Source organism: Pyxicephalus adspersus, chromosome 3, assembly GCF_032062135.1.
Source record: "Pyxicephalus adspersus chromosome 3, UCB_Pads_2.0, whole genome shotgun sequence".
Taxonomy (NCBI): domain Eukaryota; kingdom Metazoa; phylum Chordata; class Amphibia; order Anura; family Pyxicephalidae; genus Pyxicephalus; species Pyxicephalus adspersus.
In genome coordinates this window covers 123,638,929-123,662,064 of record NC_092860.1, presented here as the reverse complement: position 1 = coordinate 123,662,064, position 23,136 = coordinate 123,638,929, and the positions used below count along the sequence as shown (strand labels likewise).

General features: G+C 38.1%; 1 protein-coding gene across 1 annotated transcript in view; it reads right to left on the bottom strand.

Moving 5' to 3' along the window:
- Nucleotides 1–21,138, bottom strand: part of LOC140327476 (uncharacterized) — a 46,417-nt gene extending 25,279 nt beyond the window's left edge. The window contains exons 1-9 of the mRNA XM_072406861.1: nucleotides 21,061–21,138; nucleotides 20,399–20,497; nucleotides 18,135–18,297; nucleotides 14,095–14,209; nucleotides 12,786–12,862; nucleotides 8,340–8,394; nucleotides 3,428–3,485; nucleotides 3,001–3,089; nucleotides 1,446–1,521 (exon numbers count right to left, since the gene is read on the bottom strand). Of these exons, the coding sequence (XP_072262962.1) occupies nucleotides 1,446–1,521; nucleotides 3,001–3,089; nucleotides 3,428–3,485; nucleotides 8,340–8,394; nucleotides 12,786–12,862; nucleotides 14,095–14,209; nucleotides 18,135–18,297; nucleotides 20,399–20,497; nucleotides 21,061–21,138 (810 nt within the window). The remainder of the gene's footprint in view (nucleotides 1–1,445; nucleotides 1,522–3,000; nucleotides 3,090–3,427; nucleotides 3,486–8,339; nucleotides 8,395–12,785; nucleotides 12,863–14,094; nucleotides 14,210–18,134; nucleotides 18,298–20,398; nucleotides 20,498–21,060) is intronic.
- Between the last annotated feature and the right edge of the window lie 1,998 nt (nucleotides 21,139–23,136).

Sequence of the window (23,136 nt, the reverse complement as noted above, 5' to 3'; positions counted from 1 at the left end):
TCTGATTCAAAGTAGCACCCCTGATGTGAGAGTTGCAGCAGTTGAAGTTGGCACCCATGTCCAAATTCTGCATCAGGCCCCATGTCTGTAGCCAGGCCACTGCAGATACATTTCACAGATACTATCATTTTCTAAAAATAGTATAAAAAAATATTTTTATTATAAAAGATACAGTAACTGAAACCAGTGTTTATTTCCATACGTATGCTTAAAAGCTAGCAGTTGATGTTGTCATTCTGTAGTAAAGACTTCATGCAAGTAATCTGAAGAAACCATAGCAACCAATCAGGTTTGAGGAAAATTGTGTATTGTGGTTATTATGGTTGCTGAATTTTTATATAGTTATTGCAGTTTTCCTGCCCTAATAAATTAACAGGAATTTAAATAAAAAGGAAAAGTAAATGTTAGACATAGACCAAATTATGTAAAATACTGAAAAGTCTGGATTTCTGAATAAAGCGTCTGTTCTTATTTTATACCCTGTTTTCCTAACATAAATTAGAAGCTCCATAAATGTGTTATAATGAGAAAATCTTTCTAGGAAACAATCCAAACATGTGATTAATGGCATGATATTCCCTTATAATTGGCGCAGCTTGTTATGGTTAGAAATATAGTTTTATGGCCAAGGTATTTGTGTACGAATGTCTCTGTAAACAGTGTGCAACATGAACAAGAACCATGGATAATTTCACAGAATTTAGATGACCCTGCATAAACAGCTTACTACCCAGTGTGCATAAACAGTATGTTACTGATCCAACCAGGAACAAATGTCAATTATTACAGAATACAAAGTATTATTACTATATAGTATTGTTTTTATTTTATTTCTTTTGCTTTACAGTAACAAAGCTAGCTTTTGCTGGAATATTAACTTTTAATTCAGAGATCTCTCATGCAGTACCTTTTTCTGCCCCCATATGTTCTCATTTGATAGCCAGCTTCATTCAACCTCCATCACCTCCTGTCCTGTTGCTAGACAGTGAGAGGAGCACAGTAATGAACTCACCTCGTTATCACTTTGCTTTTTTCCTACTAGCATACTTCTTGTTAACACATCAACCAATTGGCAACTCGTACTGCTTTCTTACTCTCACACTCTAGCTCGGCTGTACAGGGAATACAAGAGACTGGTACCAGGTCAAATTCAAGTACTTACACTGCTTGCATTGAAAAATATGTTAACAATAATGCTGATAACTAATCATTACAGAGATTCATTATTTGTGCTTTTTATTATTCTAAAGTTCAGCTTTAGGGCTGCTTTACATTAAAATACCCAATTAGTTTTAGGAAAAAGTTAAATGTATATATAAAATGCATCTAAACTTAAATGTGAAGTGAATAAAGCCTAAACAAAATAATCCCTGTGAAAATAAATACACAGGAATAAATAAATTAGTTGTATATACTCATATATATGCATAAAATAGAATACACACCTCAAGAATAATTTCCTCTTCTATCAGATGGATAGCATGGTCTCTGGAGGATTCCATATTTAACTTCTGTATCATTCTTGAAGTAATTTAATGAAGGAAAATGAACTGATTTAAAATACAAAGTACATGTATGTACAACACATGGAAAACACACGAGCACTAGGTGGCATGTCTGTTACTAATATATGTTTCTATGTTCAATATATATATTTCTATATATTTTATATCTAATATTTTTTCAGACTTTTAAGGCTTTTATGTTTTATTTTGGTAACATAGGGAAGAAGTACATTTGCTGTCCCTGGGTGACAACATTCACTCATCATATTGTATTTGTGTAGGAGCAGGGTCATCACCCTAACACAGGAAATGTTTTAGGGCTACGGGACACTCCTACACCTTATTTCCTACACTCATCTCCATACCAGAAAATATACTTTAGTACTCGAGGGAACTGGTAAAAATACGAACTGGTAAGAGTGCATCACAGGTAAAATGCCCACCCATTGTTATTATTATTATTATTATTATTATTAATAAACAGGATTTATATAGCGCCAACATATTACGCAGCGCTGTACATTAAATAGGGATTGCAAATGACAGACTAATACAGACAGTGATACAGGAGGAGAGGACCCTGCCCCGAAGAGCTTACAATCTAGTAGGTGGTTAGCCTAACCCATTATTAGCTTACATGGTTCTTGGCAGAATCAACAGGGATTGTGAATCCTTGAGAATATAGAAGAAAACCAAAAACTATAATATCTAATATAGAATCCTCTCAAGCTCCTAGCATTCTCCTCCTCCTCATTCCTAACACTACTCGCGTTTACCTTTTCTAAAAACATAAGATCCGTAATTGATCACATAATGTATATTAAATGGTTGGTGCACTCTGTACGAGTTCTATGTTCTCTTTGGGCTCTATTTATATAACAGGGAATCTATCATTCTCTCAAACATTCCCTGGTGGGAATCATTTACTGCCCCTGAAACACATGGACATGGAAGATTCCCACGACAGACTGTTTAAGGGAATGTCTGATTCCACGTTTTATAAATAGAGCTCTTTGTTATTCTATGGGTTTCTATGGCTGCTCCCACAATGCAAATTAAGGAGGTTAATTGTCTTCTTTCCACATTGCCTGTTTGAACTCCTTTGAAAGAGCGGGATGGATGTAAAAGAATCTATGTGCTCTAAATAACAGCATTATAAGCTGAGACTATATAGGATAGAACAAGGATATAGATACATAGTCATCTGATGGGCTACTTGCATCTTGTGGCCATTGGGTTAAACTCTGCTCTTTTGACATTTAAGACCAAGGACAATGTATGCTGCCACTGGGATGCTTTGCAATGTGCTTGGCAAAACAGCCTAATACATGTCCTTGATGGCAGCTGATAGGGTTCAACAACTCTGTAAGCAATATGTTGGTGGACAGTTCTGACTGTGCTGAATTAAGCTACTATTTACTAGCACATCCTAGACAATTCAAGTTAACAAGGATTTCATGAAGGAAACAGTACTAAAATGACACATAAAGGATACGCTGTTGTAGCCGGATCCCTCTTTTGCGGTTGATAAGATAAATTTGCACTCATTACTTCTCTTATGATGTCATCCATGAAATGATCATCCTGCAACAAGGGTTACATTTGATAACAATCTTTAAAATAGTTTTCCTAGTCATGCCTCAGACTATACCCTCCCCCATCCCAACCCATGAAAACTAGAATTCCGGGGCATACTACTAAAACAAAAAATAAAAATGTGTCCTTTAAATATTTGTTTCCCCCATATTGTACAGCCATATCAGTGTTAACCCTTATAATAGAATAAGCTGAGTTAAGTCAGTTATATCAGAACACACTTGGCACAGAGTTATCCAACTCCTTTATCATTAAATCAAAGCATTGATTTTTCATATTAAAATACAATTTTAGCTGGCATTTTCATCTTTGACTTGGCAACATACCATTTCTAAGCCCTTCAGAAAGTCAGTCCCCAGTGGGTTTGTATTCTTTGTTTCTTTTCTGCCAAAAAATAGACCACAAATATTAGCTATGGAGTAAGAATAATGATTGCATTTTGGGGCTAATCTTTACAGTGATCTTAGTATAGAAGGTCACAACATACATCAGTGGGAGCCATTATCAGTCAAGTGATGTGCTATAAAATGAGTCAGCTGCATATTAGGAGGAGACAGCTGCTATTAATGCTCTCTCAATGAAAAACAATACCCTGGATTCGCTAGTAAATAGCTGACATTATCTGAGCACCAGACAACTTTCGGATCAGATACTATTATGTCCCTATAACGTAATTGAAGTTGACAACTAGGCATGAGGTTCAGGTTTGTGCTCCCAACAAGCTTTGCAGGTTTGAAAATTTGAACTATGGTCAGCAGGATGACAATGGCCAATAATGGAGGCAAAGCTGACAAACTGAACATGTCTATCAATTCCGATTGCTCAGTTTTTGTTCTGGACTAATCACTCACTTTTGGAGGGCCATTTGGACTTGCAAATTCTTTTTTCACTTTGTTTATTTTGCTGCATGACTTACCTAAAAAAATCTGGGAGTATCTCTTTTTAGCCATACCCTAAACCATACATGCAGCCTGTGAGGCTGCCTTCAGCACTGGGGATTACCAGTGTTAAATAACGAGGCCATTTACCCACATTATACATTTCTACTGTATGTTGTTTTACATAAAGTTGTGAGACTGTTATCTCTGTGCCTTAGGCTCATGGTCCTTGATGTTCTGGGCTTTTACTAAGTGGGTTAAAGTGGAACTACCAGTAAAATAATAATAACACTTACAGGTGGAAAGCTGGTAAGTCGACCCCTCCGTGATCCTAGTCCAGTAGGTCCCACACTTTTCCATTATGCTGTCAAGTGCTGGACACCAGACATGGACAACCTATTTCTTCTTCCTCTGGGCTTGTTTTCCTATATCACCCAAACTGTGCAGAGATTGGGTGATGTGCCACCTAAAAAATGAAAATAAAAGTGCTGATCTCACTGCGCATGTGTGAGATTAACACTTTTATTTTACACTAGAGGAAAGCCCCCTTCTGCGCATGCCTGAGATAGATACGTCATGTATCTCAGAAGACGCATTGGCAGTAAAGTTGGAAGGGGAAAGGTCGCTATTTCGAAAAATAGTATTAATAATAAAAAAATATAAATATATATTTTTGTCCTCATATAAAAGGGTTATCCATTCTTTTATTTAAAGTAAAACATGTGGTGATGGGTTTGCTTCAAATGGTTCTGGGCATCATCAAGAACCAGCACAGGCTCACAGATCAGTCTCCAAGGAACAGCACCAGCGATAGGGTGAATTTTGCAGCAGGAGCTGCTTTTTTTATTTCAACTACGGTGGGATATATATTAGTTTTTGTAGGACATCATATTGTGTATTGTGGTGAAATAGGTAGACCAAGGCTGCATTACTAAAACAACCAAGGACTAGCCATTGTCTAATAATATCCTGTTTAAAAAAACAGAAGCTCCTAATTTGCAAACTTGTTGTACCAAACACTGAACCCATTGTTTCCATATGACAGCCAGGCAACAGGAATTTTCATAGTGTGGTCCACAATGGCAAACTCCATATATTCTTTGGAACACATTTCTTTTACCCGGCATCACTTTTTCATTTCAGGAGTTAAGTTAGAACAAAAGGTTCTGTCTTAGAAGGCCGAGAAAAATCATTAACCAACTCGTGAACCCCATCCTTTCATCACAAACTTGCCTGTATTTATTTTGGATAGTTCTATACATCTGATAAAGTACTGAAACACTGTTTGACATAAATAAATGATTTCATAAAAGTGAACCAAAGAAATGCAGCATGTGAATGCCAGTAAGATTTATGACGTGAGCCCATGTTTAAATTAATGAGCATCTTTCTGGTATTTTATTAAATGTGTTGAGCAGAGTCTAATGCACTCTGGCAGAGATCCAAAGCTTTATAGACTCTGGCATGTAGCTCTTTTAAACCTTGCCTATCTTCACATCTAATTTCCTCTGCATAGGATGTGAACCCTGTTATATAAATCCATTTCAACACGTCGGCTATTAGGCATCTGCCATTACATAGTCATTAATTCCACTCGATTTTTGCGAAAAAACTGAACTACAAGACTTAGCAGCTCATAAACCCTTTACATCAGCTTATCTTTAACTTTGAAATTCCAATTTGATCAATGTATTATTTTTTATCTATGTATAAGTCTTCACATTGTAGCATCTGGATTGTATAATAAATAATGAGCTCTATAACAGTGGGCACAAAGCTGAGATGTGGTCGGAATGCTGAATTATGGATAACATAGGAAGTCAGTACATCCACAAAGTACAAAATAAAAACAAAATGGAACTCAAATTGAAAATTATCCAGGCATAAAATTTTGTATATGTGTGGCATGATAAAAAAAAAGCAAAAAAATTAACAATATTCATAAAACCTTCTATACTCCAGGCAAACCCTAACAGAAACACAACCTCCCATTAAAGCAGAAGTAATATGAAAAAAAAAAGACTCACTCACCTTTACCTTTGCAGATCTGTTTATCCCTTCGGAGCTTTCCTGGATCAGATCCTGCATCATCCTGGTATCCTCCTTTGTCCCGGTGCGGAAGAAGAGCCGGGTGCCGCCATCTTCTTTCCCCTTCTTCCGTCTTCTTCCTACATCATCAACTCATCTCACACTGTGCAGGTGTGGGATCGGGTGACATAGATAGGTATAAAAAGAGTGCTGGCTGATCTCATTGCGCATGTGTTAGATCGGCATTTTTTTTTTTACCCCCATTGAAGAAAAAGCTCCTTATGTGCATGCCCAATCAGCCATATGCAGAAGGGGCAGCCAGAATCCTCCTGGGATACATTACGTAGGTATCCCGGGAGGCTCTGTGCTCCCATTCTGTTTTGATCGTGGCGGCTTTATTTCAGCTCTCTGTAAATGTCCTGAGCAGTAGAACTTGCTTACAAAGATTATGCTAAGAGATAACCTCATCAGTCTGCTGCTATCCTCTTGTTGACCAGTTAAAGGTTGAGGTTGGAAAAACCAGGACAAGTCACTGGCCTGGGACAGGGACAGACATACAAATTATTAGAGGGGTAAATTAGCTCCCGTATGTGTTTCATTTTTGTATTAGGATAATTACTTAGAATTTAGCCGTTTAAGGTGAGTCTAAATACAGTGCTGGTTTTAGGTGAGAGGAAACTGGGCAATTGCCCACCCAACTTCTCCAGAGCACCAAATGAAAGAATGACAAGGGTGCTGAGAGCTGGAATGCTGTGCATTTTGGGACTCTTGCTTTATGTTTGGCCAGGGCCCCATTTTGTCTAATGTTTTCTCTGATTTTATATGGATATTACAAACGGAAATGACAGATCAGAGCAGGTTCTATATAATGCCTAAACATATTCTTGCTCAACTGTCAATATTACATAGCACCAAAAATCAACTATGCATTACTTAGGGTTGTATCAGCGTCAGCAGAGACATAATGCCTATCCGCCAGTCATATACTAATGTTTGAAACTAGCAACACAAATTACCTATGCATTACTAGGTCTGTATCACTGTAAGTGGAGGCTTGATGCTGGCATTCCATTGGTATGCATTGAATACAGACACAAACATGCAATCTTGGGCATGCATATTTTATTCATTATGAAGCTGAGGCAGCTTTTCACCAGAAAGTAGAAGGGATTGGGGAATGCTTTTTGCACTTTCCATAAATTTTGGGTTATTCTATGGGGTATAGGCATTTGTGATGTATTTACTTTTAGACTTAGGTCTGCTTTAAGATGTATTTCAACATAGCAGAATGCAGTAAATATTTATAGCTCATTCATTTCAAGTAGACTTGATTGTGGTCACATTAGGGGATTTAGCGCAATTAGCGTGTATTTAAATTTTTTTTACCAAAAAGTGTCAAAAGAGAATGAAAAGCACACATACATGAAAGCATGTTAAATAACATCTAATGTGAATGAAACTTTAACCTTAGACACATTTGTCTACCAAAATGCCTTTCATTACACAAGAAATTAAACTGACAGCCAAAGTGGTTTGTACACTTTATATTTGTCAAATACATCCTTAGAGTTAATGTATGAGCAGCAGCTGTTCCTACACACATGTTTAATATAATACATGTTTACAATATACATATTGCATATACAGTATATTTGTATATCTCGCAGTAGTAGTATCAGTACTATAGTATCAATTGTAACAGCAATAATAAAGATTATGATAATGATAATATTATCAATACAAATAATAAAGAAAGCAGCTAGTGTGAGCTAGATGAAAGCGGCTTCATAGATCATAATAATAATTTATCTGAGAAACCATGTAAGGTGGAGATAATAGATCAGATGGACATTAACTACATCCATGATTTTCTGAGAACATCAAATAAGTCCTTTTATCTCTAAGAGTATGCAAGAGTTGTTCACTTTTTTAGATCACCCTTTCCTTGGCTAGGAGTGCACAGAACAATAATAACTGAATAAAAACAATGAATAAGTAATCAATCTCTCACTCTCTTTCTCTCATTTGTTGCCCAGCCATGTATTTTATTCTCACAGATGACAATTTTTAGGACTGACAGCTTATATCCAAAAAGATAATTTATAAATAACATAGACTTTATTTGAAATGCTCAGCATTTAATGGCCATTTACATAAGGGTAAACTAGAAGAAAAACTAGAAGAACTCTTAATTAGCATAGACCATATTCAAATGACTGAGCATGTATGGACATGTACAACTAAATTATAACCTCCCGACTTACAGCATTTCCTATTCTATAATAATTGAGCAATTCTACACCAATTAGCTAGTGAGTATGAATATACCAACCTGGGATCATATGGAAAACTGGGAATATTGGGCTCTGTAGCTTGTAGATGTTTCCCTGTAAAAAAAAAAGATATACAATGTGGAAATCATTTAATAAATATGTGAATGCACCACCATTAATCTGGTTCTAATCTACCTGCTCGCTGCACTTTTATAGGTAATTTACTCTCATGCTGTTTCATGTTCAAATTCCCAGACTAATTCCTAGGGGCAGATGCTCTTGGGGTCATATTTTTCTTCTCTTGCGTGTGAAAATTAGGAATCAAAGAGGCTAACTTCTCTCCGCATGATGACTCAGCATCATAAAATATCATAGGACAGTGTTTAAGTCATGTCACATTTAAATTTAAAAAATACAAGCGTTTACACTCTCCAGACATGCCACATTTTTGTCATATCATTCATTCCTAAGGGCAAAGACCAATAAGTAACATTCATTATCATAGGACAGTAATTTGTGGTGCTCACGAAACTAGATAGTTAGGGTCAATCTCCAACTATTCTTTGTACAGCATGGGAGAGGATTAGAACTTCTGCCATGTTTTCACAGTCATTGTGCCCCTGTATGCTGTATTCAAATCCATGTGCTAAAATGTAATATATTGCAGTTTATTAGTCTTTAGATGGTGATGGCTGTATTAATTACTTTTTTATACTAAGAACATTTTTTAGCAATTAAAAAAATTACCAATCCATAATTTCTGTGAGCTAAAAAAACAATAAAAATAAAAAATGTTATCTTAAATATGTATACTATTCAGGTCCTCAGTCCCTTCCAATCTTCAATATCCAGCTACAATATTCCATTTAGCTGGTACTGCACTCCTCATATTCTCCACGCTATTTTACCAAACTTTAACAACCACTGTTGGCATTGTGATAACCCTGGGTGATCCATATTTGTTGGTCCTTCCTTAAGTTGGACCTCTTTTGGGATCAAGTGTATGTTACTGCTCAAAAGTTTGACAATCAGATTGGTAGGAATCTGTCCTTCTATCATAATTTCCTCCCCTGAAGGCTTTCATGGGATGTGCTCCGATTCATTTTGGTGAATGCAGCCTTTGCATGTATACCAGATGCCCAACCTGCCACCAACTGTGTAACACTAGTTTGAATAATACAATTATTGTAGGCACAAAGGTAAAATTCTGTAAGTAAGTGGTTTCCACGACAGTTTTCTCTCTTACCCAGTTATTATTATTATTAATATTAAACAGGATTTATATAGTGCCAACATATTACGCAGCACTGTACATTAAATAGGGATTGCAAATGACAGACTAATACAGACAGTGATACAGGAGGAGAGGACCCTGCCCCGAAGAGCTTGCAATCTAGTAGGTGGGGGAATTTCACACGCAATAGGATGGGAGATATGTAGTGGTGGGAAGTAGTGATGGTTTCAAATGACAGAAGAAGACGGGTAGGCAAGATTGAAAAAATGGGTTTTGAGCGCTCTTTTAAATGAGCAGAAAGTAGGAGCAAGCCGAATAGGACGAGGAAGACCATTCCAGAGAGTTGGGGCAGCTCTAGAAAAGTCTTGTATCCGTGCATGTGATGAGGTTATGAGTGAGGAAGTCATTAGTAGGTCATTGGAGGAGCGGAGAGAGCGGCAGGGGGAGTATTTTTTTACCAAGTCAGAAATGTAAGTGGGACAATAACTGTGTAGGGATTTGAAGGCAAAGCACAGGAGCTTAAATTTGATTCTAAGGTGAAATGGCAGCCAATGGAGAGAACTACAAAGAGATGCAGCGGAAGAGGAGCGGAGGGAAGGATGGATAAGTCTGGCTGCAGCATTCATAATAGTTTGTAGAGGAGAGAGTCGGGTTAGTGGAATACCAGCGAGAAGGATGTTACAGTAGTCCAGACGGGAGATGATAAGAGCGTGTACAAGGAGTTTGGTGGTCTCAGGTGACAGGTAGGGGTGGATTTTGGAGATGTTGCGTAGGTGAAAGTGACAGGACCGGGAAATGTTCTGAATATGGGGGGTAAATGAGTGGGCAGAATCAAAGGTGACACCAAGACAGCGTGCCTGAGGAGAGGGCCGAATAACAGTGTTGTTAACAGTTAGATATATGTCAGGGGGGGATTTGAAATTTGAGGGGGGGATGATGATGAGTTCTGTTTTATCCAGGTTGAGTTTCAGGAATTGGTCAGACATCCATGATGAGATGGCTGACAGGCAGCATGAGACCTTATCCAGGACTGAGGGAGACAGGTCAGGGGTGGACAGACAGATTTGAGTGTTATCAGCATACAGATGGTACTGTAAGCCAAAGGAGGATATGAGACTACCGAGAGAGGAGGTGTACAGAGAAAAGAGAACCGGTCCAAGGACTGACCCTTGGGGGACACCAACAGGGAGGAGAGTGGGTGAGGAGGAAAGACACTTGAAAGGAGCGGTCAGACAGATAGGAAGCAAACCAAGAGAGAGCAGTGTCACTGATACCAATGGAGTGCATGATTTGTATTAGAAGGGGGTGATCAACAGTGTCAAAGGCGGAGGAAAGATCAAGGAGAAGAAGCAGGGAAAAGTTGCCTTGAGACTTAGCTCTGATGAGGTCATTGGCCACTTTAGTAAGGGTTATTTCAGTGGAATGGGCAGCTCTAAAACCAGACTGGAGTGGGTCAAGGAGAGAGTTGGTGCTCAGGTAATGGGTGAGTCTTTTGTAGACCAGGCATTCAAGAAGTTTGGAGACATATTGGAGAAGGGAGATAGGAAGGTAGTTAGAGGGTAGGGAGGGGTCCAGTGAGGATTTCTTTAGGATAGGGAGAATTTTGGCATGTTTAAAAGCTGGGGGGTATTTACCAGTAGAAAGGGAGAGGTTGAATAGTTCGGTTAGGGCAGGGGCCAGGGTGGAGGAATGTTACAGGTCTTTCTGGACCTCCAAAAGATTGGAAACTTTAACCCTTTGAGGATTTCAGCTTCCTACTTCCTATGCCCTTTTTTTCCTCCTTTTCTTTCCTTATTTGCTTTCCTCTTCTTCTTATTCCCCTTTACTTAATACTTGTTTTCTTTTTCTCTTATCTATGTTCCTAATAATTAATTAGTTAATTTTCATGTTCCCATTATGGGGCTATCCCTTCTATCTTATGCCTTGCCTTCACCTGACTTACCCCGTTAATTCATACTTAACTTAGATACCCTTTTTTAACCTCCTTTGGTTGCTCCTAGGGTTGGGGACCATGACCATGGGCCACCTATTCATTTTCATTGTAAAGCCTGACCATGTATTGGTATTACCTTGCTCTTCGCTCGCCCTCATTCTTCCCAACCAACAGGCCATCTCTGACTTGTTTTCCCTCTCTAAATGTGTATGGGCTGTTTGGGTCCCTCTTCCAGGGTCTGTGGTCCCCTTTATTAGTTATTACCTGTTGTTGCATTATGAAAGGTATCAGATTTTTATGTTATGGTCTGTACTGTACATTTCTGATGTTTCTATTATATGTTGTGTGACAACCTTTATTGTTTTTTTTTTTTTATATAAATAAAGAATATGTATTTAAAAAAATGGAGGTTTTGCAATGGTCCATCTTTCAGAAGGAAAATGATCCTAAGGTCAGTGTAACAAAGGTCTGGATCAAAAAATTCACCCAAATACTCTACAAGGGTGTTGGTAATGCCCTGATTTCACTCCACATTACTATATATCCCATTATTGCAAAATTGTGTTTCACAACACCTAGCAAAATAATTAGTACATTTTGGTGCAAAGCTTGTCTAAAATAATGAGCCATATTTAAACATAAACCGCGTGCAAAGCCGTAAATGCCCTTTTGTCTTAAGATTTCCTAAACTCAATAACAAGAAATGTTTTAGCGCTTTGAAATGAAGTTAAATAATCCTTTTATATATATATATATATATATATATATATATATATATATATATACCGGTATATATGATTTTTCCTTTTCTAGTAATTTAAGAACTCATTTCACTTGCACTAAATCACCTTCTGCCTGATAAATGTTCAAAACAACCTGTCATTCTTTTTGGTATAAATAGATTGTCTTTTCCGCACTCCATTCTACATGAACTCTGTTTAGGTGGATTTCCTGTCATTTAAATACCATGCACAAATATGGTATTTTCACCCTTACACTGTTCTATCAGTATTCTATTATTATTACATGTACTGAATAAGAGAAATTGGATATGTCAATTTTTCTTTTATATTGACCGGATGGAGCATAGGAAACATGTGGACAAGTCTATTACTCTTTGTAAATATTGTAAATACTTTGTCTCTAATGCTGTACAGTGTTTCTGAAATATGGATTTATATATTATTATACTGTACATGTTAGTTCTCTCTGGGTTGGGGTCCCAATTGCCTGGCTTCTGGCCATATTTGGCAATACAATATGCCATGTTCATGTTCTCTAGTAGATATGTATGATAAAACGCTGCATAACTGCCTTCTATAATTGGTAAAGGCGTACCATTTCCAAAGAACTCATTCCGTGCTTTCAGATTCTTTAGCTCTTTCTTCAAATGTCCCTTGGTGGCTTCAAGTTCTCTTTAAAAAATAAATGATATTCTATATTTAGGAGATTTTATAACATCACTCAGTACCATTTATTTCGTTGTCTGCGGTCTTGTAGACATTCTTTTGGAATTATTAGGAGAAATGAGAACTCTAAACAAAATATTTCTTCATAATATTATGTTGGATAAACAATAGAAAATGAAAATTAAAATGACTTGGTGATAGGTAGGAGATGAGTTATGGGCTTCATTGACATATTATACAACAATTACATGAAGCACTAAATGCTTTTTCACACATTGTCATGTTCTCATTTTAGGACAATGGGCCTGATTTATTAAAGCTCCCTATAGCTAGAGAGGATACACTTTCATCAGTGAAGCTGGGTGATGCAGCAAACCTGGTCATTAGCTATTTGTTAGCAAATGTTTTCAATCCATTCCAGGTTTGCTGGATCACCCAGCTTCACTGATGAAAATAAATCAATCAGACCAAAAGCAACAGGTTTTCATAGTCCACATCTTCTGGTATTGATAAAAATAAATTCTCTATGCCCCCCATGAAGGTTCCATGTTCCATGTTTCTGCCTCAAGTACAGTACTCCTAATAACAGTGCTATTATACTTACCTCTCCACTGTTTTCAAGAGTGTCAGATCCCTATCTACCCAATGGATCTGTCCACTGATCTTTTAGTTTGTCTTGTATGTTTTATGTAACTCACAGAGTTGCTTTATTTAAAATAATAACCGGGGTTCCTGCCATGATAGTCCTTGTGCAGGTACAAATGGCAACACAATTAATAAAGCTCCCTAAGCCTGGAAACGATAGACCATTAAGGGGGAACCTGGGTGATCCAGGAAACCTGGAATAGATTTCTTAAAGATCATTTGCTATCATAGGATAACCCACAAACCTGAAATGGATTGCTTAAAAATCTTTTGCTCCAAATGTTTTCAATCCTGGACCAGATCTATTCTAAGTTTGCTGGATCACCCATGTTTTCCCATGATAGTCTATCTTCTCCAGTCTTGTAAGGCTTTATTAAATCAGGCCCTGTGTTCCACTGTCTCTCATCTGTTTTACAATCTCAATATGTCACAAGGATTTTGATGGACTACAACTGGCCATTGAACACATTACACAGACATGGTCCACTGTAGTCCCTGAGCCCCGAGAAATGCCATACAACAAAGATAAAAAAAAAATTCTTAGGGTTAGAGTTGCATCTACCTAAATCTTAGCATGTAAAATGTTGGTATACCTGATAGCCTCCTCTAAATTCTTCAAGCGGTCTGCATGCGCCAGGCTCCTTCTGATCAAGACCTTGTCAATCACTTCTTGCTTTGGAGAAGCACTTGGTGATTTTTTTAGCATGCCTAAAGAAAACAAGAAAACACATTTATTTAGAAAATATTTTTTATATTTGTATCTTTCCCTGCTACATGGGTATATGGAATTTTGCAAGAGTATCATCATTATTATTCATGGTAAATTCAAGTTATGCTTGAGGAGATTATGATTCCTGGATTTTGTCATACACAGAGCAGATCGATATAGGGTGCACTGTCCTTTATAGTGATGTGAACCAGCTTCCATAACATAAGATACATAAAGTGTCTGCTTACTTCAAAAATACTAGTGCTGGACTTTTTCCAATGGGAAAAACCAATGGTTGAGTGATATAATGCTTCCTACTGTTATTACAATGGTTTACATTGTAGAAAAGTTAGGCTTCTTTATGTCAGAAAATTGAAATATTGAAGGAACCTTTGCAGCCAAATGTTAAAGTAGAATGATATTTAAAGTACATTATATATATATATTTATATATATATATATATATATATATATATATATATACACTATCACAAAAAGCTCTTATAAGTTTAACATGTTAACACTGAAGTTTTATCTGATAATATTTTCTTTTCCCTTGCCTGGTTCCTCATTAAAATGGTAATTAAATTACTAAATTCCTTCTTGTTTTCATTACTTTTGTAACTTAAGATAATAGTTGCATCATTAATAAGTTTCTGCAATTCAGGCAGATCGTGGGTGGTCAAATGGGTTATTCGGGTGCTAAAACAGAAAGCTATGCTAATACATGCAAGAAGGCTGTACCTTCAAAAGCTAAAATCAAATGTATGAAATTATATGCCGGGAAGAGAGGAGCACGATGATGCTGAAAGTCCTCCAGTCGGAAGGTGGGGCTGTCAGACTTGCTGCAGCTTCTAATACACACTAGGTCTTATTTATTAACGCTCTCCAAGACTTGAGAAGATAGAAAATCATGGGATGACCCACCAACTTGAAATGGATAGCTTAAAAGTATTTTGCTCCAAATGTTTTCAATCCTGGACCAAATCTATTCTAGGTTTTTCTGGATAACCCATGTTCCCCCATGACAGTTTATCTTCTCCAGTCTTGGGGAGCTTTAATAAGTCAAACCTTTTTGAATACCTTGGGACTCACTGACTATCTGAACAACTCTCTACTTAACCCTCTTCAATCTGGCTTTCGAGCTGCCTATTCCATCGAAACAGTCCTAAGGTGGCCAATTACCTCAGCAGAGCTTAGTCACAAGTCAACTCTATTATCTCCTCTGTATCCTGGATCTTTTCTCTGCAAATATATCTGTTTACCTCTGACTTGTCCTGGGTAAGGTTTCATGCTGTCTGTCATCCCTCACATCATGCCTAGCTGACAGGTTTCATAAACTCTGGAAATCATTATCACCCCCCTCCCATTCCATATCTCCCCCTGACACAATTCTAACTGTTAATAACACTGGTATTTGGTGTCACCTTAGTTTCTGCCCTCTCCTTTACCCCCCTTATTTAGAACATTTCCAGGTCCTGTCACTTTCACCTGCGCAATATCTCCAAAATCCGCCCCTACCTGTCCCCAGAGACCACCAAACTCCTTGTACACACTCTTATCGTTTCTCGTCTGGACTACTGTAACCTCCTCCTCTCTGGTATTCCACTTACCCGACTTTCTCCTCTACAATCTATTATGAATGCTGTAGCCAGACTCATCCATCCCTCCCACCGCTCTTCTTCTGCTGCATCTCTTTGTAGTTCTCTTCATTGACTTCCATTTCACCGGAGAATCAAATTCAAGCTCCTATGCTTTGCCTTCAAATCCCTACACAGTTATTGTCCCACTTACATTTCTGACATGGTTAAAAAATACTCCCCCAGCCGCTCCCTCCGCTCCTCCAATGATCTACTAATGACTTCCTCACTCATAACCTCATCACACGCACGGCTCCAAGACTTTTCTAGAGCTGCCCCGACTCTCTGCAATGGTCTTCCTCATCCTATTCGGCTTCCTCCTACTTTCTGCACATTTAAAAGAGCACTCAAAACCATCTTTTCAAACTTGCCTGCCCATTTTCTTCTGTCTCTTAAACCCTCACTATTTCCCATCACTCCCTATCTCCCCTCCTATTGTGTGTAATTCCCCCACCTCCTAGTTTATAAGCTCTTCGGCGCAGGGTTCTCTTCTTCTCCTGTGTCACTGTCTGTCATTTGCAATCCCTATTTAAAGTACAGTGCTGAGTAATATGCTGGCTCATTTTAATACAGTTTATTAATATTATAAATAATAAGGCCCAATGTGAGAAGCTCCCAATGTGTAATAACACTCCCTCTCTTCCAGCTGTACCCCTAGTTGTATCCCTGTCACATGCTCTCTCAATGGTGACTATAGGGGGCACATTGCACACGTTTATTCCACTACTGTCAATATATGTAATTGTACTACATATGTACTAATATATCTGAGTACTTGTATAGATAAAAATTGACTGCAGTATTTTGTGTGTTTTTGTGTTATTGGGGCAAAACTATTTCCCTAGTTCATTCCTTTTCAGCTATGACAGCAATGGAGTCCTATGAATAAATCTTGGGTATGTGACCATGGATAATTATGTTTTGATTCTTTTGTATGGAAGCCTCTAAAGGTATAGATCTGATGGCATACTACAGTGACCTAAGCAAAGTAATTGCATATGCAATAAATATTTAAAGGCCATTTAGGTATGCTTTGAGTGCTATTACAGCTCAATATATCAGAATTGACATTATATCTTTCATACTGGTAAATTACAAATATTCTTTTGTTCTTAGCATTTGCCACAATAGTGTACTTTAGGGCAGAGCAGTACAGAGAACACTATAAATCTCATAACAAATAAACAGGCCTATATTAGCCAAGAAGAATCAAGATGTAATCAAGTTATTAAAATGTTCTGTTGATGACAGGCCCGACTGCTTCTCACATAAAATTAGGTTTGGCGCGCAGAGATACAGCGGAAAAATTACAATTTATACATTTATTTTATCACGGCAAAATGGCGGGGACATCATGTACAATTTAATTAAATCTCCGGTGAACTCCTGGCTGGTCAACTAGATTATTCAATGTGGACTAAATATTCTTAACATTCGCATGGCTGAGTAGAACCTCCTGACATTGTAAAATAAGTATCTCCTACAAATGATACATTTGTTACAGATACTTATATTACAATGTCAGGAGGTTCTCCTGTGCTGGGCATCTTCTCAATAATTGCAGCTGTGGCTGCATTCATTGAGAAAAGTGTTAATTAACCTCCAGAGCCCGGGGATCGCAGAGGATAGTTAGCATCATGCAGCCCTGGAAATCCTCCTGTTTGGTGAGAGCTGGACCTCTTGGTGAACCAGAAGGCCGTTCTTGCTTATGTTTTCGGTAAGCGAGAAAGGCCTAATTCGCCGTGAGATCGAACTTATTATTGTTACTCGCTCATCCCTAGTACACACACATGCCAGGTTGTCATCCGAGACAATCTTTCATCTCAAGTTCAAACCAGTTCTTTATGTATCACATGTAGAAACCCAATCACAACTCATTCTGCTGAATTCAGACCAGTAAGTTGCATTCTAATTGGTTGCTAAAGGTAATTGCACTGAAGAATATAAACTTTATTGAATAAGGGCAGATTCATACCTGCCTCTATATCATGCAAATCTGCACGGCCCCCCAGGGCTGGCACCTTGCACAGTAGCGCTGGTTCTTAAAGAACCAAAGTTTGCACATGTGACCGCCCACTGACGCCCCTCATTTATTCTCTATGAAGCTGACGCAGGGAGTTACTACATGAAGTGTCTCATCCAAAGCAACAATTCCTAGAATAAGGAAGCAGCAAACGCACCGCAACCTGACCGTCAGTGTGAACTTAGCCAAATGCTAACGATGCATTTCTCCTTTGTTTATTTTAAAAGTATAAATATAGGAGTGACAGCAGCAGATCCTGACCTTCAAAGTAACTTTCCCTTAATAAGTGAACAGCAGAGTGTCCATGTGGCTTTAGAATTTCTTTATGCATCTGTCTTCCCGTAATGTAGTGGCTACCAGACACAAATGTCTTTCTAGAGGAGTCATCTTCTTCTTTAGAGCCAGTCTTGTGAAATGTCATCAGCTGTGGGCAGAAAAGAAACATTGTGTTAGAAACATCAAGTGATATTTGAGTATTTCAGCTTTCAGAACTTCCCAGGCTCAGTGTGATTTGTTTCATACAAAACGTTGCGTTTTCAGGTTCCAGTTACAAGATTCTTGTCCTTAATCAGGGCCAGGTCTCTCGCTCTCCCTTCCTCTGCTTATATAATATTCTAGCAATGTAAGGCATCCCTGCAATGGGTACACTCGCAGACTTGGTGGCGCACACAGAACTGCAAGTCACAAGTACTATTTATTTGACACTCTACTGTTTATATAGTATCCTGTATTCCTGCACTCCACATTAAACATTCTTTTCTCCTTGCCTTGAGTCACTGTTATTCAGACATGGTCTGTTTTATTTGGATGGGTGAAAAGACTGTCATTGTTTTAGGACTAATATTATATACTGGAAGGAAGTTGTACATTTTTGTGTCTGTTATTTTCCTACTGTAGAGATAGAGTTATGGCGTTGCTTAAACAGAAAGATTAGCTGTTTTTGATTCACTCAGGGGATGTATATTAATTAATATTAGTTTTCTACAACATATCAGAAACCTGTTTTCAGGTGTTTATTATTGAATAATTAAAATATTATTACAATACAGTACTTTAATAGCATCAATATATTATGCAACACTTCACATAAAATTGGGTTTATTATGAAATACTATGATGTACAGACTGAAGCTGTTTCTACTCCAACAACCTACTACCACCAGTACATTTCAACAAGGTTGCTGTCAACTCCACTTTTCTGATCATGTAACTCCTGCATGTACTTACCTACTACTGCAACATGATTTATAATCTTCTTTGTAACTGTTATTACCTAAGCAACAACACAAAATTCTATACATTGCTAGGAGGCGGAAAACTTTATAAGTTAAGGCTCTGAAAAAGGCCAAAAGGAGGGTTTTCAGCCAAAGTAGGGTTTCTAGCCCATTACAGAACATGTAAGCGAGAACGGCCTTGTGATTTGCCACAAGGTCATGTTCTCGCCAAACTCAGATGATCTTCATTGAGAGTTCATTTGGAGTTCGCCTGCAGTCACAGCTGATTGGAAGCACTCGCGTGCCTCACTGGGCTGTACTTATCAATGATAAGTACAGCCTGGTGACCGTGGGAACTGAACTCGGATAAACTCTCAATGGAGAAACTCCATTGAAAGTTCATCTGGAGGTCGCCTGCAGTCAAAGCTGATTGGAGGCACTCGCATTGTATCAACAATAAGTACAGCCCAGGGAGTGTGGGAACCTGCACTTCAATGGAATTTGCGAAATCGATTTGCCGAAATTTCATGGACCCATTGGTTCAGGGAAATTTTCACGAGAATGTCAGAGGCATTCTCGCTCATTCCCACTCTTGATCCCACAACGACAAGGAGCATCAGAAGCACTCTGAATGCCCATATTTAAATTGTTGAGTCTCCTAGTACTCCTAATCTATGAAAACATTTTACGTACCCTGCTGAAGATAAAGAATGTTTTAAGCTGCGTACACACGGCAAATTTTTCTCGCCCGATAATCGGTATCGGCCAATTATCGGGCGAAAATCTGCCGTGTGTACAGTCGGTCGTCGTCCATCGTCCGACGACCGTCCTGGCGGATCCATGGACGATGGACGACGACCGATCCTAATGAAAGGGAAGGGGAGAGCGCGCAGCAGGGTGCCGCTCCGTCGCTCTCCCCCTCCCCTCTCCATAGAGCATGAACGGTGCTGTATGTACAGCATCGTTCATGCATCTTGCAGTCTTTTCTCGTTGGAAAGGATCGTGAAAGATCCTTTCCAACGAGAAAAATTGCAGGTGTGTACGCAGCTTTAGTTTGGAAGAACAAGTCTTGGCATTAAAAGGCTCAAAATGATTACTGTGTTATTTACATTGACACTAATATACCTAAATAGGGGTTTGAGCTTCTTTTTAGGGGCCGTTCTTGTGAATTGCATGTGATTCATTTGAAATCAAGCAGCTTCTTATAAAACAAACTTACAGATATGCCAGGTATAAAAAATCTGATTGCAACAAACAGTGTTTAAATGTAAGAGGAAAATAACACATTCCATGTAACACATTATTCGTTACCTCTGTTTTTTGTAATGCTGAAAGTCCTAGGGTCTTCTGCAAGGCTTGAACCTTATTGTTGTACCGCGACCAACTTTGGATCAAATTTATTTCATCCATCTGTTAAAAAAAGATTTTACACATATAAAACTACAATAGATTAGATGATCATGGTGCTAACCAAATTCTGTATAGTTATAATTGATATAAATAAACCTATATAGAGGATTAGACAGTATGCTAAAGCATTTTTAAATTATTGTTATGATTAAGAGCACTAGTGCATAGCACAGCATGGCTCACTTTATGTTTCTACAACAGTTTCTATAATGTTTCGGCTTTTACAATAACAGTGTTTTCACCTGATTTATGGGCTCCAATATTTGGACATGAATTTCTGCAGATAGCCAAGCTGAGGAGCCTAACACGAACAAGGTTGCTGGCCAGACCTTCTAGGGCAGGAGGTTTTTGCTTTATTTTGGGATTATGTGTACTATGTTGGCTTGTATGTCTGAAAAGAGAAGACATACAAGAATTTGCCATATGGCTAAACTTGTCACACAAGTAAATAAAGTTTTTCCCTGTAAAAGCTAGTTTAAACGAGTAGGTATGAATGGACCGCTCTGTAAGTTTGTAACTGGTGCAGCAATCACAGGTAGGTCTTAAAGAAGAACTAAACCCACAACTACTCCCCTATCCCCATTCCATTGCAGGGTGCAGCCATCTTCCTTCTTCAATCCCCAAAGATGATCTTTGGCCATCTTGATTTGACCATACCAGGATGACTTAACCTCTGTGCAGACACTCAGGGGTTCATTCATTCCCGGCATGCACAGCTCAGCAAAATCTGACAGCTAGGCAGCGAACAGGCAGGTAAGAGCCGAGCAGGACATTTCCCGTACTTTTCTGCAATAACCTCCTGTCTGATTCTCAAACATTGAAAGTGGGACTTCACCTTCTTGATTTCTAAATGATTTTAATATTCTGCAGCCTGAGTCAGGAGTGGAAACACCTGTAGCAGAAATTCAAAACCATAGGCAATCCAGAAAATTTTGCTTGCCATGAAATCTTCAAGAGAATAATAAATTATGAGGTCTATATTACTTGTTTTAATTTTTTAAATTCTGCCAAAAACACAAGTTTAGTACGTTCTGAGGTATGGCACAAAAAAAGTTTTCTCTCGTAATGAAACTGGCTGTTTGCAAACTGACATTTCATCATGTTCACTAAGCTTTCAAGGGGACAATCACTTTGCTAAGTGAAAACCCTAAACATTCTTAGTAAATCAACTCCAATGCTTCTTAAAAAAGAACATTTTGAACTCTAGTACTACAGAGGGTCATTACAGGTCAATGAAGTAAAATCATGTCTGTTGGAAATATCAAAGAAAAAAATTCAGATTTTTTGGCCATTTCACAGAAGACTGGTCTAGGAACGAGCTATGAAGAATGGTGGAAGAGAACAAGGTAAAGAATGGGAAAGGGAGAAGAAAATAACAGACAGTCATGATATAAAACACAACGTTAATCTTGTTAAATACAAGGTCAGATGGAAAGGTGGAAGGAATGTTCTAGTTGAACCAAAGACCATAAGCACCCATGGTGGTGAGAAGAAGAAGAAAAATTCCTGAAATTATCACTTAAGAAGAAAATTCCTTTTTTAATATTTTTTCACAATAATGATTTTAATAAATAGCTATTTATTAGAACTTAGAACTTAGAAAATTCCTGAGAGTTTCTGTTTCCTCCATTCCAATAGTACATGAAAATGAACCAGGACACAGTACTCATGTTTATAGGGTGCACAATGACAAATGTTGTTTCTGCAAGGGTGTAATGGAACAATTGTCATTTTGAGGCCTAATTACTGAATAGGAGCAACACAGACAAGTAAAATGTGTTCTTCTAATTATTGAGTATTTATAAGGTGTCATGGGGGCACATTGTTATTTAATGAAGTGATAATTAATAAAACATTCCAGACATGTACTTTTTAACAGACTCAGAGGCTGCAGTGTTGGGTTACTGTGGAGTATCAGATGATGCACAATGCAAGGCTTTATATAGTAAATTAGTTTAAAGCTGAACTTCATTCAAACAGCTAAATCCACAGTTAAAATACATATACAGGAGCTATTTACTTATCAAAGGATTTGAAATTTAATTCACTCATCCAGTCCTGATATTTGCATAGTTTTATCAGACAGCAGTGAGGTTGCTGATCTTATCAGAAAAGAGGGATGTGAAATTTTAGGGAGGAAGGGAGAGTGGAGAGTCCAATGGCCAGCTTTGTCCAATTGCTTGGAAATCCATCGTTAGACTGAGACTAGGTGGTGTTTGTACTCCAAAAAGTGCAAGACCTGCATCCAATGCAACCATGCCCAACTAAATTTATCTCAAGTCCACCTAATACTGGAGGCAAGGTCTTCCATACACATGCTAACCTAAGAGAACTACAGCTGTTTGTGGGAAGGATCCATGTCCTCTTAACACTACCAAGATTTGTGGAACCCTAGGGTTCCTCCAGCGGCTGCAGGGGGGTTCCTTGTGCAATTATCAATTTGTGCCCCTCAGGCCAGTTTAAGTGACTGTGATTGATTATGTTTTCGGTTAGTTGAAATCATGCACATGTAATCCGTTAGCTTCTTTTTATCCCTACGCATTACGCCAATCTAGCTTACTATCTTTTTGGCTATCAGTAAAGGTGGCATTCTTCCACTGACAAGCAATGGAGGAGGCTTTCTTCCACAAGTGTACGGT